This window comes from Nannospalax galili, unplaced genomic scaffold (genome assembly GCF_000622305.1).
Source record: "Nannospalax galili isolate Female #2095 unplaced genomic scaffold, S.galili_v1.0 scaffold281, whole genome shotgun sequence".
Lineage (NCBI taxonomy): Eukaryota > Metazoa > Chordata > Mammalia > Rodentia > Spalacidae > Nannospalax > Nannospalax galili.
Window position 1 is genome coordinate 123,957 of NW_008349068.1, and position 19,098 is coordinate 143,054.

Below are 19,098 nucleotides of genomic sequence, written 5' to 3' on the forward strand. Positions count from 1 at the left end.
ATCTTTTCGCAGGTCCAGAATTATTGACTGTGGGGATGGAGAAGGCAAATCTCTTACAATCTCTTGGGTGTAATGGTATGGAGAAGAAACAATCATTGTTTTGGATGGATAAGAAGGGGGTATTTGTGGGAATGGCTGAGACCAGGGGGAGTGCCTTGAGGGGAGCCCCAAATTTGCATGGTTTTATTGATGGCCCTTAGGTCTTGTAATAAGTGCCATCCCTCTGAGCTTTTTCTTATGGTGAAGATGGGAGTGTTCCATGGGCTGCGGGAAGGCCGGATATGTCCTAATTGTAATTGTTCTTTAACAAGTTTCTTAATGATTAGTACTCTCTCCCTAGATAGTGGCCACTGTTCAACCCAGACAGGATCATCAGAGTTCCATTCTAGGCAAGGAGTTTGGTATTTAACAGTGGCCATTAGAATTGGGGGTGATCAGTGAATGGGCAAAAGGGGCATGAGTCAGATGGGTTGCTGGGGGTCCATTGAAGGACCCTTGTCCCTGGTGGTGATAATTACATCAAGAGCTCCGAGGAGGTCTCTTCCTAGTAGGTTAGTAGCCACGTCAGCAACCAAAGGGCGGATGTGGCCTTTGTTTCTGTCAGGGTCCTCCGATGTGAGGGTTTCTTTGGTGATGAAGGCCTGGGAGGTACCCCCCCACCCCCACTAACTTGGGGCCTGGTATCAAGGACCATGTTGAGGGGGCTTCCTGTCTCCTAATGATAGTCTTGTCGGCCCTTGTGTCAACGAGACATTTAAAGGGCTTTCCCCCTAATTTGAGAAATATTTGGGGGTGAATTTTCTCTAGTATGGTGGTGGTCCATAAGATTCTGACCTTAGGTGGCTACCCTGTTACTGGTTGGGGCTGAGGGATGCCTTGAAAGAAATTTAAAAGCAAGAGTGGCTTTCCTTCTTTATCATATTTGGAATGGCAATCATGTTTCCAGTGGAATCCTTTTCTGCATTGAAGGCAGACTGTCTTAGGGGCTTCATTTGTTTTAGTTCGGGTGGTATCTCAAGGGTATTCATTCTTCCAGTGTCCCCTATCCCTGCATTATAGTATTTACCTTCTTGTTTTAAGGCAGCTGAGAAAGACTGAGCTATGGATGTGGCTTTATGAGTGGCTGTGCCTATATCTTCGGTGGCCACAATCCATTTATTATAATGTTCCTCCTTTAAGCCTTGATAGGCCTGTCTACTTTCAAAGGTCATCCCATTCCAAACGATATTGTGGAGTAGGATGTCTCTTGTCGTAGGGTCAGAAATTTTTCTATCTATGCTAGTTTTGGATCTGAGTGTAAAGTCAGCAAGGGATTCTTCGGGTTTTCGCCAGAGGAACATGAGGGATGATTCAGAGGTAGGGCCAGAAGGAGGGTTAATATGCTCCCAGGCCTGCAAGGTGCAAAGGCGTACCTGGTCATAATACCCAGGTGGGAATCCCACTTGCTGGACTCCTGTGACCCTGTCGCCCTGACCAAAGAGTGCGTCAAAGTTCCAATTGATATCAGCTTGGTCAGTGTCTTTGCAGTGTTGTTGGATACACTCCATGGAAAAGGGCCTCCCATTTTAAGAAGAGGGGGCCAGGCAGAGACGCCCTACAGATGTCTCACCAGTTTTGGGCCATATTCAAGGTGGCATTGAATCCAAGGAGGATATTTTTTGTCCAGGGGCCACGTACACCATCCTCACATACAGCTTGTCGGAGTTCCTTAAGGTCTTCTGCTGAGTATGGGTACCATTGTAGGGGCCTGCGAAAGGTGGGGACCAGGTTAACCGATAAGGCCTGATATTCTAGGTTTTGTGTGTCCCTGATATTGCAGAGCTGTTGGGTAGCTGAAGGGGCAGGTTTTGGTGGGGCTGTGGGGAGTAGGCTGGGGTTTCTCCCTAAGGGGAGGTTTGGGGTCTTTGTCCCCAGCTTCCTTGTGTGGGTAGGGAGGCAAAGGCAGAGGGGGGTAGAGGTGTGAGGGTTCCATTTTAAAGTTAGCTAACTCTTTCCTGATATTTTTTATGGCCTGTTCCAGGGAGGCCAGGTCAGCCAGGGGGCGATCTTCTGGGCATTCTTCATCTGAATCCTCAGGGGAAGGGTTGGGACAAGGGGGAGCCTTCTCTGATATTATGGGTTGCGGGGGATCTATGTATTGCCAGATGGCCGCAATGATGGGGAGGAATTGGAGGGAAGGGGGGGAGCCATCTTCGATCTCCCTCCATCTGGCTAGGTAGGCTACCCTGGTCCAGACTTCTGAGTCATATGGGTCCCCAGAGGCCATCCAAGGGGCGAGTTGTAGGACTTCATCCCAAAAGGAGGCAGCCTCTTTCTGAGAGAGTTTAACCCCTCTACTTTTAAGAAGAGCCTGGAGGCCCCTGATTTGGGGATCCCTTAAGTTTCCAGGGGTGTTGCCCATGATAGAAAAGGAAAGGGGATTGAAATGCCGAGTCGTAGAGGAATGTTCCTGAGACCCGGAGGTTATAGGGCATTCCTGACTAGTCCAGAGTGCAAGCCTGACCACAAATTTCAGAAAACCAGCGACCACTCTAGAGGCTTTTAACTGGTCGTTGTGTTACTGGGTTTTGCAGTAGAGAGATGTATAGATAGAAGGTCTTTGCCAATACCCGAACGGGCAGTTAGGGTCTGTTCAGAGGACTAGGCGCCTTGGGCTAACATCGGAAAGTGGCCCTGCTCAGAAAACTTCAAGGTTTCTCCTTCGTCTTGAGTTGTCCCTCACGAAGGCACAAACCGAAAGTAAAAAGGGGAAAAGGAGAGAATGCCAATCCTCAGAGCAGGATGGTCAAGGCTTAGCAGCCGATGTCCCTCTGTTGAGGAGTACTCACTCTTCTCCTGCATGTCCTGGAGAGCCTTTCTCAAGCCCCATGTTGGGTGCCAGCTGTTGGCCTCCCCTCGGCCCGAACTCCGCTGCTACTGGGAGACCGTTGCACACTGGTCTCCATCACGGAAAGTCGGGGCGAGGAGAGAGACCGATGGTGCAAGAGAAGCCTCAGGTAGAGGAGAGTACAGGGGTAGGAAACACCCAGAAGACTGTGTCAGTGGACAGCATGTTTATTATGGCGGAAGCAGAGGTTTATATAGGAAAGTTTCGGGGGCAAAGAGGTGGGGTTGGTTTTCTGGTGGGCAGGCAGGTAGAGGGAGGGAGGGGTCTTCTAAGGCTGCGTGGCCTTTGTCCTGTCCTCCGGTCACATGATCTACAAGAGACCTGGTTAGGATTAAAGGATTAGAGACCTAAAAGTTTTGCTTGGGGGTTGTTGGGTAAGAGACTGTATCTAGAATGGTGCGGGCCATTTTCCTGCCATCCTCACTAGGAGGTCTCCAGCCTGGCCATGCACTACATTCCAGGCACTCCTGACTTATCCCAACACATAATGACTAAATAAATACCACTTATGAAAGAAAAAAGTTTATTTTGACTTATAGTTCCCGGGGGATAAGAGTCCATCATGATGGGGTGCTGGAGAGATGGCTCAGCAATTAAGAGCACTGTTCTTGCAGAGGACCCAGATTTCGTTCCCAGCACCCACATGGCAGCTAACAACCATCTGTAACTCAAGTTCCAGGGAATCCGATACCCTCTTCTGACTTCCAGAGGCATTGTATAACATAGGTGCACTTATGTACAAACAGGCAATATACTCATACACATAAAATAAAAACAGCAACAAAGAGTCCTTCATGATGGGGGAGGGGCATGGCAGCATGATTGCAAGAGCAGGAAGCTGTGAGCTCGTATCTCCGTCTATACCCAGGGAGCAGAGATAGAGAACAAGGTGGAATTGGGGCAAGGCTGTAAACTCTCACAGCCCTCCCCCAGTGATATACTTCCTCCATCTAGGCTTCACCTCTTAAAGGTTCCACAACCTCCCAGACAGTACCAACTGGGGGACATTTCTCATTGAAACCACTACATTCCACTATCTGACTCCCATGGGCTCATGGCCATCTCCTGATGCAAAAATCCATTTAGTCCAACTTCAAAAGTATCCATAATCTTTAACAGTTTCAACATTGTTTGCAATTCTAAAGTCTCTTTTGAGACTCAGTCTCTTAATTGTGACCCCTGTAAAACATAAAGAAATAGATAGGTAGATGATAGATAGATAGATAGATAGATAGATAGATAGATAGATAGATAGATAGATACTTCCAACATAAAGTGGCACATAATATACCTTCCCATTCCAAAGGGGAACAATGGTGGCATAGTCAAGAAATACTGGACTAAAGGTAGCCTGAAACTCCTAAAGGAAAACTCCAAATTCTGTTGCTCCATATCCAGTGTCTAGGGCTTTAGTTCTAAAGGGCTTAAATGGATCTGACCCACTAGCTTTGCTGTTTGCAACATACATGTCTCTCTTGGGCTGATTTACTCTCTGTATGCAGCTCTGTTTAATAGGTTTGATATCTCCAACATATTAATGTCTCCACCACAATGCAGGCTTCACTTTTACAACTTTGTACAATGGACTGTCATAGCCTCTCACAGCCTCTTGCCCTCTCTGAGCCTTCACTCAGGGACCACTGCCTGGCTTAAGAAGCTCTCTGAAACCATGGAGGAAGATCTCATGACTCCCTCAGTCTTGCATCTATCATGCCTCCAAAGCTAATCCCGTTTGCAACTTTGGCTGCCAGCTTAGCTTGGACCTTTGTCCCCTTCAACCACATTAGCAATAGCTTTCATATGTTGAATTCATTGCTCTCTAGGAGCAAGCATCCCCTTAGGTTTTCCCCTTTCATAAATTGGAATCTTAGCTGAATGGGGTTTTGCCTTGAGGACACTCTTCTTGTTCAAGTATAGAGGAGGAGGCCTCTCCTTGATGGCTCTAATCTCAAAAATTACAGATTTCCTTTGAGCCCATGCCTTGGCATTGTGTGGTTTTTCTCTCTAAACTGTACATTTTCTATTTCTTCATGTCCCCTCTTGTCCCTTTTTTCATTGTAGACCTGTAAAAGTCTTTATCAGTAATAATCAATCCACAGATTCAAACTTATGCTGTCTTAAAATTTTCTCCACCAAAGAAATTAGTCCACTACTTTTATTTATCTTTTTATTTTTAATTTATTTTATTTTATGTTTATGAGTGTATTGCCTGCATGTGTATAAGTACACCTGTGTCGTGCAGTGCCCGCAAAGGTCAGAAGAGGGTGTTGGATCCCCTGGAATTGGACTTATGACAGTTGTTAGCCACCACATATGTGCTGGGAATCAAACCTGGCTCCTCTGCAAGAGCAGTCTGCACTCCCAACTGCTGAGCTGTCTCTCCAGCCCTAGTCCATTACTTTTAAATTTATCATGAGGAGGTTCTGAGGCACACAGGCAAAAGGCAGACAGATTTTTTTCCTAAAATATCACACAAATGACCTCAAAACTCTGTTGCTAATATTGTTCCCCTCTGAAACCTCAGGAGCCAGGCTTCCACATTCTGCATTACTTTTAACACTACTGTCTCCAGGTTCCTATTATAATGGCCTGTAAGTTCTGCTTACAATGCTCAACTTCTTTTTAGTCCAATGTCCCAAAATCTTCCACGGTCTTTAAAAAAACAGACAAACAAGCATGGTCAGATTCTTGATAGCAACAGCACACTCTTTGGTACCATCTTCTGTATTAGTTAGTTTTGTTGCTATGGTAAAATACCAAAACCAAAAGTACACTTAAAAAAGAGTTTATTTGGACTTACAGTTCCAGAAGGAGAGTTCATAATGGTAACAATGGCATGATGGCAGTTACTCAGAGCAGGCAGATGAGAGAGCACATTACAGCCACACAGAGAAAACAGGGAGTGACAGAACTGGAAGTAGGGCAAGGCTGTATACTCTCAAATTTTACCCCCAGTGATGTACTTCCTCCAGCTAGGCTCCACCTCTTGAAATTTTCACTACCTCCCTAAACAGTACCATCAGCTGAGGACCAAGTGCTCAAATTCATGAGCCTGTCAAGGACATTACTCATTCAAACAACCACAATTAATATAAAAATGTTTCTGGTGTATTAAATATGACAGCCATAGATTTTACTGATATATAAGCATTTTATGAACATAAGCGATATGATTTCTGAATATCTAAAAATCTTTGGAATCCAGTTCCCTAATGAATTGCACAATGCCGCATATTTTCTATATAATTTTGTTGTTTTAAATAGATAAGTCACTGGGTGTGGGGGTGCAGGCCTTTAATCCCAGCACTCAGAAGGCAGAGGCAGTTGGATCTCTGTGAGTTCAAGGCTAGTGTGGTAAACACAGTGAGTTCTAGGCCGGCTGGGGCTTCAGGGAGACCCTGTTTCAAACAAAACAAAAGAAAACAAAACAAACAAAACAAAACAACAAAACACACAAAACACATCACAACCAAAACACAACACAAAACCAAAATAAAATAACACAATAAAATAAAAAAATAGGGCTGGAGAGATGGCATAGCGGATAAGAGCTGACTGCTCTTGCAGAGGACCCGGGTTCGATTCCCAGCTCCCACATGGCAGCTACGAATCGTCCTTAACTCCAGTTCCAGGGGAGCCCGATGCCCTCTTCTGACCTCTGCAGCATTGCTTGACACGGGTGCACTCACATGCAGGCAATACACTCATACACATAAAATAAAAATAATAAATAAAATACTAAAATAAATAAAAGGCAAGCCATTTAGTCTCTTTTTGCAGTACTGTAGCATCAAGGTGATTTTACTGTTTAAACATTCAGACCCACTGGCAAGTTGTGCTTTAAAATATCAAAAACAATTTATTAATCAGATGGAAAACCTTGAACTGACTTAATTTTTTAAAATTTATTATTAATTGTGTGTGTTTGTGTTGTGGGTACACGTGCATTTGCACTACCATGTTCCTGTAAAGGTTAAACGACAACTTTTTGGAGCTTAGTTGATTTTCTCTTTCTACCTTTATATAGGTTCTGGGAATGGAACTCAGGTTGTTTGACTTGTATGGCAAGTGTTTTTACCCACTGAGCCATCTTCCTAGCCTAGACTGATGGTAATTTCTATGCTTTTATTTGTGTACAATATTTACCAGATTAAAAATGCATTCATCTCCCTAGGAATTTGTGTAAGGGCTTCTGAACTTGGCAGAATGAGTTTCTTTGTAATATAAAGTACTTAAAATATTACATGAGACCATACATTTAACTTAAAAGTTTTTTTAATTGAATTTTTATGTATTTTATACAGAACATCGTAATCAACTTTATACCCTCTTGTCCATTGGCCCCTACTCATGGCCCCATCACTGGATTTCATACATTCTGTCATTTGTGGTAAGGCCTATCATTTCAAGTTAGTGTCCCCAGATGTTCCACAGTGCAAGTTCATCCACTGGAATCTAGTCAGCCTATCTAGAGCCCTTCGTTTAATAAGATCAGCTCTTCTTCGCCCAGCAGTAATCAGCTGTCAGTAATTCTTCGACAAAGAATGGAGCCTGCTGTTCATTTCTGCAGTTCTGTGCTGGGTTTTTGTCAGCTTGAGTTTGCGTAGCTCTTGTGCATGTTGACACTGTTGCTGTAGGTTCATATGAGAAGGGTCCCAGGAGTTTGATGCACTCTATTTGCCATTTGGTCATGCCCCTCTTTCCTGGTTCTTAGAATCTTTTTGCAACCTCTTCCACATTGATCCCTGAGCTGTGGGTGGGTGGATTTTAATATAGGAGTCATGTCCATGGACTCACACTCTGTAGATGCTTATTCTCTACATTTTGATCATTTGTCACCTTTTGTGTTCCTGGCCCTCTGTTGTATGAGGGAGCTCCATTGATGAGAATTGAAGGCTGCATTAGTGCTCTCTCCATTCCTTGTTCTATGTTCCGTGAGCCTTATGTGTAGAGTTTGCATTGTAGATGTGCCACTTAGGCTTGGACAGTTCACAGACAATATATGTGTATGACAAGTTATGGAACTCTAATAATTTCTGTCTGTTGAAAAAGAAGCTTCTTTGATGAGTGGTGACTGGGATACTTGTCTGCAAATTTAAGGATCCATATTTTGCACATTGTAAGAAATTACATTTATCTAGGAATGTGACAGCCTTATGGTTTTCTCTAAGATCTGTGACCTCTCCAGCCATGTGTATTTGACTAGGTTTATAGTAGCATATGTGCATTTCCTCCCATTGACTAGGCTTGAAGTCCAATTAGGTAGCTGTTGATTACCCCAAGATAAAACTGCCACTACTACACCAATGTTGTTTATTGTGCTAGTCATTGATGTGGTTATTAGGCCTTGAAACTGGGTTTTGGACCATTGATTGATGTTCTTTCTTACCAACTGGCGTAGTGCTCTCCAAACCTATGAGTGCTCGCCTTCAGGGGAGGTGGCTTCTAGGGCAGTTCAACTCCATTGCTCCAAATCCTGTATCTGAAGTATGCCCTGTCTTCAGCAATAAGGTCTGAAGGCAAATTCTGGGAGGCAGTCAAGGACTGTGGCAATAGCCTGTGTAATTTTGGGAGTCTCTTGGACTAACCTGGCCAACAACTCAAACGAAGGTTTCTCTTCACATTAGGATATGTAACCTTGTTTTGTAGCCTTCAGCTATACACATGGACTCAGGTAGAAATATTATGTGTATAATTTTTCAGTAGATTTTTGGACTAATATAATTTCTCTCTTTTTATACTAGCTAGGCATTATTTATCTCTCCTTTCTCCCTTTGTCTGTCTCTCCCTGTCTAACCCTCCCTCCATGCTCTCCCCATTTAAAGTATCCCCATTTTCTCCATTTCTCCCTTGCTAATTCCTGTCTGCTATGGTCCCACCTCTCTTGAGCTCCTTCCTCTTTATCCCCATAGTTCCTTGTATAACCATCCCTCTCCTCCTCCCATTTAAATACCCCCATTTTACATATTTCTCACTTAATAACATCTGTCTCCTAATGTTTTTCTCTCTTGGGTTCCTTCTTTCCCTTTACCTCCCTGGTTACTTTTCATTTTTTCTGATTCTTGCAATTATATCAGGATGTATACTCACATACACATTTGGTGTAAGGATCCACACATGATAGAGAACATATGTCTTTTGTTTTTCTGAGTCTGTGTTACTTCACTTAGTATAACAGTTTCTAGTTCCATCTATTTACCTGCAAATTTCATGATTTCATCTTTCTATACAGCTGAGTACATCTCCATTATGTAAATGTACCACATTTTCTTTATCCACTTGTCAGTGGAAAGACACTTAGGTTGCTTCCATCTCTTAGCTGTTGTGAAAAGAGCAGCAACAAACATGGTTGTTCAAGTATCTCTGCAATAGGATGAGTCCTTTGAGTGCCAAGGAGTGGTATAATTAAGTCATATGGTAGGTTCATTTTTAGTTTTTTAAAAGAGTTATCCACACTGCTTTCTATAGTGGTTTCATGAGTTTACAATCCCACCAGCAGTGAATGAGATTTTTTCCACATCCTTGCCAGCATTTGGTATCATTTGTTCTCTTGATGTTAGCCGCTCTGACTGGGTAAGATGAAATCTCAAGATGGTTTTAATTTGCATTTCCCTAATTGCTATTGATGCTGAACATTTTAAGATTTTTCTTAACGATCTTTATTTCTTCTCTTGAGAACGCTCTGTTCAGATCTTTAGTGCATCTTTTAATTGGGTCATTTGTTTTCTTGATTCTTTGTTTTTTGAGTTCTTTATATATTCTGGATGTTAAACCTGTCAGATGTGTCACTGGTGAAGATTTTTCCCCACTCTCTGTGGGTTTTCTCTTCACTTCCTTGGCTGTTTCTTTTGCTGTACAGAAGCTTTTTAGTTTAATGAGGTCCCCCTTGCTCCTAAAATATCACACAAATGACCTCTAAACCCTGTTGCTAATATTAATGCCTGAGCAGCTGATGTCTGATTTAGAAAGTCCTTTCCTACTCCTATATCTTGTAGGTTATTGCCAAAGTTTCCTTCTAACAGTTTCAGAGTTTCAGGTTTCACACTGAGGACTTTGATCCATTTGGTGTTGACCTTAGTTCAAGATGAAAGTAAGGGTCTTAGTTTCATTCTTCTGCAGGTGGTGTTCCAGTTTTGCCAACATCATTTGTTGAAGATACTGTCTTTCTTCCATTGTGTGTTCTTGGAACCCTTGTCAAATATCAGGTGGCTGAAATTGTGTGTACTGATGTTTAGATCTTCAGTTATGTTCCATTGATCTATGTGTCTGTTTTTGTTCCAGTACCATTCTGTTTTTATGGCTATAGCTCTCTCATATAGTTCGAGATCTGCTATGGTAATCCATTTTCACAATATTAATTCTTCCAATCCATGAGCATGGGAGTTCCTTCCATCTTCTGGTGTCTTCCTCATTCTCTTTCTTTAAAGATCTAAAATTTTGATTATAGAGCTCTTTAATATCTTTGGTGAGGCTATTGTAAATGGGAGGGGTCCCATGTACTCCTATTGCTTGATATTGGTATATAGAAAGGCTACTGATTTTTAAAATTTTTTAAATTTTATGTGTATAAGTGTATTGCCTGCATGTGTGTAAGTGCACCCCTGTCGTGCAATACCCGCGGAGGTCAGAAGAGGGTATCAGATCCCCTGGAACTGGAGTTTCAGACAGTTAGCCGCCATGTGGGTGCCGGGAATCGAACCTGGGTCCTCTGTAAGAGCAGTCCGTGCTCTTAACCACTGAGTCATCTCTCCAGTTTGAAGGGTTACTGATTTTTTAATATTAATTTTGAAATGTGCCACTTTATTGAAAGTGTTAATCACTTCTAGGAGTTTTCTGGTGGAATTTTTGGGATCTCTTAGGTATAATATCCTATCCTCTGCAAAAAGGGATAATTTGACCTCATCTTTTCCTATTAGTATGCCTTTAATTTCCTTCTCTTGTCTTATTGCTTTAGCAAGAGTTTCAAGCACTACATTAAAAAGGAGTGGAGATATTGGACATCCTTGTCTGGTTCCTGGTTTTAATGGGAATGCTTCCAGTTTTTCTCTATTTAGAATGATGTTGGCTGTGGTTTTGTTGTATATAGCTTTAATTATGTTGAGGTATGTTCCTTCCAGTCCAATTCCCTCTAGGAACTTTTATCATGAATGCATGCTGAATTTTGTCAAAGGCCTTTTCTGCATCTGTTGAGCTGATGATGTGATTTTTGTCTTTGAGTCTTTTGATATGATTTATAACATTTATTGACATGTATATTGAACCACCCCTACATCTCTGGAATAAAGCCTTCTTGATCATGGTGGATGATCTTTTTGATGTGTGTCTGTATGCAGTTTGCAAGTAGTTTGTTGAGAATTTTTGCATCTATTTTCCTTAAGAATATAGATCTGTTGTTTCTTCTTTCTATAGTTTTTGTTGTGTCTTTGCCTGGTTTTGGTATTAGAGGATGCTGGCTTCATAGATAGAATTTGGGAGTTTTCACTTTTTCTATCTTTTTCAATAATTTAAACAGTACTGGTTGTAGATATTCTTTAAATGTCTGATAGTTTTCTGCTGTAAATCCATCCTTGCCTGGGCTTTGTTTATTTGGGAGGTTTTGTATTACTGTTTCAGTTTCCTTATATGCTATGGGTCTGTTTAAACTGCTGATCTCTTGGTTCAGCTTTGGTGAGTCCGATGATTTTGATATCTATTGATATCCATCCATTTCTTTTAGGTTTTCAAATTTAGTAGAGTGTTGGTTTTTAAAGTATTCCCTTATAATGTTCCGGATTTGGGTGTCTGTTGTGATGTTTCCCCTCTCATCTCTGATTTTGTTCATTTGAATTTGCTCTTTCTTCCTTTTGGTTAACTGGGCTAAGGATCTGTCTATTTTGTTTAGGCTTTTCAAAGAAGCAGCTCTTAGATTAATTGACTCTTTGTATTGTTTTCTTTTTAAAAATATTTTATTTATTATTTTTACTTTATGTGTACGAGTGTATTGCCTGTCTGTATGTGAGTGAACCCATGTCGTGCAATGCCGTGGAGGGCAGAAGAGGGCTTTGGATTCCCCTGGAACTGGAGATAAGGACGGTTTGTAGCTGCCATGTGGGTGCTGGGAATCGAACCCGGGTCCTCTACAAGAGCAGTCAGTGCTCTTAACCGCTGAGCTGACTCTCCAGCCTCTGTTTTCTTTGTTTCTATTTCATGAATTTCTACTTTGGTTTTAGTTATTTCTTCTCATCTGCTGGGTTTGGGTTTCATTTGGTCTTGCCTTTCCAGAGTCTTTTAAAGTGTCCGACTGGTTTTGTTGTGTTTTATTGTCCTTTTCATTTAGTTCCAGCAATAATTTTATTTCTTTCTTAAGTTCTCTTTTGACCCATTCATCATTCAGTGGTGTGCTGTTTAATCTCTATGAGTTGGAGTAGTGACTAGGCCTTCTTTCAGTGTTGATTTTAAGCTTTATTGCACTGTGGTCTAATAGAATGCATGGAATTATTTCAATTTTTTTGTATTTGTTGAGGTTTGTTTTGTGCTCTAGTAAGTGGTCAACTTTAGAGAAAATTCAATGGGGTGCTGAATAGAAATTGTATTCTTTGGTGCTTGGGTGAACTATTCAGTAGATGTCTGTTAGTCCTATTTGAAATATGGTATCATTTAATTCAGCTGTCTCTGTTTATTCTTTTTCCAATTCACCTGTCTAATGGAAAAAAATGGGTATTGACATCCTCTATCCTTCCTGAGTTGGGGTTAATCTGTGTCTTAAAGTCCTATAGTAGTGTTTTAATGAAATTAGGTACACCAGAGTTTGATGCATATATATGTTTGCAAGTGTAATATGTTCTTGGTTAATTGTTCCTTTTATCAGAATGAAGTGACTCTCTTTTTCTCTTATGATTAGTTTTAGTTTGAAGTCTATTTTGTCAGATAGTAGAATTGCAACCCTTGCTTCTTACTTCATGTATTCTTTTAGTCTATTAGTGTCGTGGAAGATTTTTTTCCCCCTCTTCAACTATACTAGGCATTTTTGCTGTGTAAAGTATTCTGGGTTGGTATCTGTGGTTATTTAGAACTGGGAATACTTTGTTCCAGAATTTCCTGGTTTTCATAGTTTGCATTAAGTCAGCTGTTATTCTGATGGATTTTTCCTTTATATGTGACTTGTTTTTCTTTTACAGCTTTCAGTATTCTCTCTTTTTCTGTCCATTTAATGTTTTTACTATGATATACTGTCGAGAGTTTCTTTTCTGGTCCTGTCTATTTGGTGTTCTATGTGTCTCTTGCATTTATATGGGCATGTCTTTCCTTAATTTGGGGAAATTTTCTTCTACAATCCTGTGTAAGATCTGATCAATTCCATTAGCCCGAAATTCTTCTCCTTCCTCTGACAATGATGCATAAAGCTGGTCTTTTCATGGTGTCTCATATTTCCTACATATTCCATTCCTGTACTTTTAAAAATTATTTCATAATCTTTGCTTGAGCAGTCCAGTACTTCAACTCTGTTGTCCAGTCTTGATATTCTGTTTCTCATTTCATTTGTTCTGTCACCAAGGCTTTCTCCTGTTGTTTCAAATTGGCTTTTCACTTCTTCATTTCAGCTTGCGTTTTCTTCAATATTTCTATCTCTTTGGTGAATTCAGTCAGTAGTTTCTCCCTATCTTCTTTTAGTTCTTTGATTTGTTTTATGTATTCTTTAAATTCATTGAATTTTTTGATCATGTTTATGATTGTTCTTTTTTTTTTTTTTTTTTTGGCTTTTTGAGACAGGGTCTCCCTGTAGCCCCAGCTGTCCTGGAACTCACTATGTAGAGTAGACCAGGCTGGCCTTGAACTCACAGAGATCTGCCTGCCTCTGCCTCCCGAGTGCTGGGATTAAAGTCATGTGCCACCATGCCCGGCATGATTGTTCTTTTAAATTCTGTGTCCTGGGTTATCTCTAGGGGGTTCTCATTGTAGAGCTCTTCTATAGGTCTGGTGGTGTTTGGTGGGACCCTATTATTTTGGTTTTCCATAGTATTTTTTGTTGTGATTTTGGCATGTGGATTTCTTTTGGTGGTGATTCTGGTATGAAACTCGAACCTTCCTTTGTTGAGTTGAATTCTGCTTCTGTTTGTATTATTAGTGTGACTTGGTTGTTTTCCTGTTGGGCAAATAAAGCTGGTTGGTCTAGTCTTCAGGTTCTTTCTTTTGATTTTATATTGGAGGGACCAGATGGCTTCAGTCCAGCTACTCAGGAGCTTCCACAGAGGCCCAAGTCACATGCCAGTCAGGTCCTCTCAGGATTCCTCCTAAGGTCTGGGCCCCTACTCACAAGTAGTTACAGCACAATTTGGCAAGCTTACTAAGCAGAGGCCTGATTTAGGTGCTTTCAGCAGTTTGCAAAGTCTTGGTCGGACCTACAGGGCTGAGAAGTCTAGACCTTGAGCAGTGGGCAGGACCACAGGTGATTCCAATGTAGGGGATGGGCAGGGCCTGATTTATGAAGCTCACCATCAAGTGGAGGTCGAATCCAGGTACTCTCAGGCATCTGCAGTAGTCTGGGCCCCTACTGAAGGGCAAAGAAGCCTCGTCCTCAAACCATACATTTAAGTTTTATTTTATGATTAGGTATGGTGAATGTTGAATGTTTTGTTTAATTGTATTGTAAATATATGATTTAAATTAATATATAATTTAATTTTGATTATTTTTTGCTTTTGTTGATTTTTGTATTTGTTTTTGTTTTTTGAGACAGGGTGTACCCTGTAGCTTCAGCTGGCTGGAACTCACTATGTGAACCAGGCTGTCCTAGAAATTGCTATGTAGTTCAGATTGGTCTTGATCTCATAGAGATCCACCTGCCTCTCCCTCTCCAGTTCTAGGATTAAAAGCATGTATCACTATGCATGGGCAATGTATAATTAAAAAATGTTTTTAATTGGTATATAAAGTATTAGATATCATTATGGCATTTTCAAACACAGTGTGTTTTAGTAGATAGCTTCTCATGTAAGAAAATTAAAGCTTTCAAAGGATATTTCAACTAGAAGGAAAAAAACAAAATATATTTAGTATAGCTAAAAAGGATTTAAAACCATCATATTTGCTTTAAGATTGTTACAATCTTGGTGTTTTCTGACTGTATCTTAGCATAAAGGTTTGGAGTTAAGTTTTCTAGTTGAAGAGCAAGAACTGTTAAAATATTCTTCATGTAGACTGGTATATTGAATTATGTAAAAAAAAATACTTTTTGTTTTGTGATACTGGGGATCAGATTCTTGGTCTTGTTCATGTTAGTGAAGTTGTTTTACCACTGGATTCTGTCCCCAGACTTGAAGACAACTTACTTTTATTTTCATTAGCTTTTTCTGAGCATCCCTATTCCTGTGTATGACAATGATATGGAATACTGTTTTCAATTTTTGCTGGTAATACTAGCTTTGTGCTATTATGGAAATAAACTAGCATAGATTACACATCACTTAACTTGCACAGCTATTTGATAAGATATTTGTTCTCATTTTGGGGAATTAAGGTTGGATTAATTGGTTTTCCCAAAAACCAGGATGCTAAGAGGTAGCAAAGAACTAGGGATATAGTTCAATGATAGAATACCTTTGTATACATGCATAAAGCCAAAGTTTGAGCCTGACACCCCCCCACAGAGTAATAACCATATATAATAAATAATAATATTGGAATCATTTAGAGATTTTTGCCAGGCGAGGTAGCACATGGGTGTAATCCAAGCCCTCAGGAAAATGAGCAAAATCAAGGTTTTCCTTCAGCTTTCTGATTTTAAAGCCTATTCTTAGGTTCAGTTTTACACATATGTTTTGCAGTCCATACCACAGTACACCTTTACCTAGTTTATTTTATATAATGAAACTAAAATACTTAATGCCTTTATGTCTTGTGAAAGAGAGTAATCATGGTCCAGTGAGATGGCTCATCCAGTAAAGACACTTTCTCCACAAGCCTGGTGACCAGAATTTATTCCTGAAACCCAGGTAAAGGTGGAAGGAGAGAACTGAAGCCACAAAGTTATCTTCTGACCATGGCATGTGCCCTTTTCCTCTGTCATGCACCCACAATAAAAATAATTTTTTTAAAAAACGAAAAGCAATAATCTCATGTTATAGAGATTTTTCCAGTCTCCCTTTCCAGCCTACAAACTAAAATATGAGCTATGTTCAACTGATGAATATTCTTTAACAAGATGTACAGTCAGATAAACTTGGGCAACATTGCATACTGACTTCCCTTTTTAAACTACACAGGAGACCCCTACTGTGAGGCTCTTAGAAGTATTTCTGGAAAGAATTCTTTTCAAAGTTAATTTAATATGATTTTGCAAACTTGACTAAGAACATTATTTAGTAGTATCTTTGATCTATCTCAGTATCAATTTTTCTTCTTTTCTGAGTGACATTCTCTGCTGATTCTTTAAGGATTATAGTAATATTAACCATTTGTAATTATTGCTGTTTATTTTTAATAATTTTGAGTTCTAAGGGAGACCTGTATCTATAATAATTAATAGTATATAGACTACTATTAGTTTGTTACCCAGAAAGGAAATAATCTTCTATTTCTGGAAGTAATACACTTTATAACTGGATTCTTAATTGGTTTTCAAGAGACATGGAAATCCAGCTAGGCTTCATTCTGCTTATAAGTAACAGTTTAATATTCTTTCTCCATTATTCTTATCTCTGTTTTTAACAGCTGTTTTTAAATGCTCACAGTAAGGTGGCAGACAAGAACGAGAAAGACCTTGCCAACAAATTACTGACAGAAATGAATGAGGACCAGGTATCTACAAAGCCTGCATCTTGTTTCAGCTGAAGTCCAAAATCAGTCAATGGGCATCACTATTCCTGTGCTTTTCTTCTTACTTCTTAAAATATAGAAACATCTAATTCCAATATTTATTTATTTTTGGTAATTACTTAAAATAAAAAAACTGCCTTCATGTAAAGTATATCTTGGTAGTTGACATAAATCTTCAGTTAAATTTCATCTGTGTTCATGGATGCTCTTTTCTCTTTGAGAAGATAAAAAGTACAGGAATGGGAACCCAGTATCAATGTTGACCACCTGGTGATGACTTCATGTTTGAGGGGCTTCTTTTCCTAAGCACTTTGGTGTATTGGGACCTTAGGGCTTTGTTTGTAAATACAGATGGTCATTGTTAATATCTTGATTCTTTGTTTCTTATTGACACAATGATTATAATTCAATGGACAACCTGAATCTTGGAGGAAGGGAAGAAGTTGATGAACCCTTTATGTGAATTTAGCATACAGCTTAATTTTTTTTTTGTTTCTGTTCTCAGAATTCAACCTTGTGTTGGGATAATAAAACAAATATATCTGTTTTTCTTCACAATATATTTAGTAAATTAGTTTTGGGGAAAAAAGCCTAGTTGTAAAATTGTTTTATTTTTCTTTCTCAACATGTTTGTGAGAAGTTTTCATAAGGTTTAGGATTTCTTTGTTGTGATAGAAAAGAGACTATATTGTAATCTGTTAATTTCTATTTTGAATGTAAAATAGAGATCGCCAGAATACTGTATTGTTTTATATTTCTGTTTGTTTAGCCTCCCTTAAGGCCTACTTAGGTACATTTATAATATCTTCTAAAAGGTTATGTAAATTCAAATGACAGCTATAATGGCATCTTTTTAGCTTATTCTTGGACAGAGTCTAGCACAGATATTATTTGTCTGAATTTCTGTATCCAGATCAATAGTGTAAAATGTTACATATAATGTTTTATCTTATATAATATTTGACCACAATACCAACAAAAGCCAAGATTCTAGATTTAGTAACATATTGAAAGTGGTAGAGCTTAGTCAGCACAAGGATCCAAACAGTTCCTTTGTACACAGATCTATTCTATTTGGAGGTAGAGAAGAGAATGGTTGCTTCAGGTCATAATACCCCAAAGCAGGATTTCAGTGTTGTTTTTACAACTCTCTAGTCCTCATTCTGTGCTTTCATGGTTGATTAAACCTCACGTAACATTCAGTTTTTAAAATATTGTTGATGCTCATTTTTGGTTTATTATCTATATGTCCCCTGAGATTTAATGTATCACTATAGTAAAGCTTAAACAATAAAAGCAGAGCTCGTTTTTATTTCTTTGATTAAAGACTTTTGGCATTAAAGATTGTGTTCTCAAAAACATTTAAATGCTTATATATGCATTTTTCATTTTCACTATCTACTTCAGAATTTTATATAAAAATTGGTAATGCGTTGTTTAAAAAGATGATGCTATGTATATACCATTGCAGTTTTAGTCCAGAATTTGGAAATAAGCAGACAAGATCATTGTAGCTCTCTCCATTATACATGCTGTTGATGTTTAAGCCTAGCAAGTTCAACTATATTTTGAAGGTCAGTTAAAGCGTAACAGAGTTTCTAGTTATAGACCTCCCTCCCTTCCTCTTGAGATTGTCCATTTTTTAAAGCATGTGTAAAGCTTGGTGTTCTTTTTCCCCCTTAGAATACTTAAAATAATGAATGTTGCTTCATCCTTCTTGATGTGTGGCTTATCTTCTCTTAATGAAATAACTTTTCTTTCAGGTTATAATATTTCAATAATCTGATAGGAAAAGGAGTGTAGTGCATGCTGTTATTTTTTTCAGGTTTTCAGAACAAAGGTTTCCATGTGGATACAATCTTGAATAAATTTGTTAATTTCTTGCTGTTTTTTTTCTTCTGGTAGGTGTTTCAGGGACCACTGGATTGTTTGGCTGTGTCAGCCATTCAGGCTTTGACAGCGGTGATGAAGAAATCTCCAGCTGCTAAGGTGAAATGTAGATCCCAAAGCTTTAAACTACCTTTATTGTAACAGTTTTCACTATATAAATCCCTTAGTGATGTGTGAAAGTGTATAATACAGAAATAACTTACAGATTAGCTCACCTTTGTATAAATATAATTTGCTAATAATTTTAAAGACAAACCCCTATGGACACTCCAGAATTTTAAAACACATTGATGCCTGAACTGCACCTAGTGTTGTTCAAAAGTGGAATCATACCATTGATGTTGAAGTACTCATTTTAAGTGAGTGTATGGTTATTAAGTTTTTAAAAAATATTTTATTATTTTTATTTTATGAGTGTATTGTCTGCATGTATGTAAGTGTACCCATATTGTGCAGTGCTTGCAGAGGTCAGAAGAGGGCATTGAATCCCTGGAACTAGAATTACAGATGGTTATTAGCTGCCATGT

The 19,098-nt window shown here is 39.3% G+C and overlaps 1 protein-coding gene across 11 annotated transcripts in view; it reads left to right on the forward strand.

Moving 5' to 3' along the window:
* Positions 1 to 19,098, forward strand: part of Nbeal1 (neurobeachin like 1) — a 260,021-nt gene that overhangs the window by 69,014 nt on the left and 171,909 nt on the right. For 9 of the 11 annotated variants that reach the window (XR_003851600.1, XR_003851601.1, XM_029569970.1 and 6 more), the window contains exons 11-12: positions 16,577 to 16,663; positions 18,587 to 18,670. Coding sequence is in view for 9 of the 11 variants with exons in the window: in XM_029569970.1 (XP_029425830.1) it covers positions 16,577 to 16,663; positions 18,587 to 18,670 (171 nt within the window). In the remaining 2 variants the exon portion in view is untranslated. The remainder of the gene's footprint in view (positions 1 to 16,576; positions 16,664 to 18,586; positions 18,671 to 19,098) is intronic. The other 2 variants (XM_029569967.1, XM_029569972.1) reach the window with 1 other exon arrangement.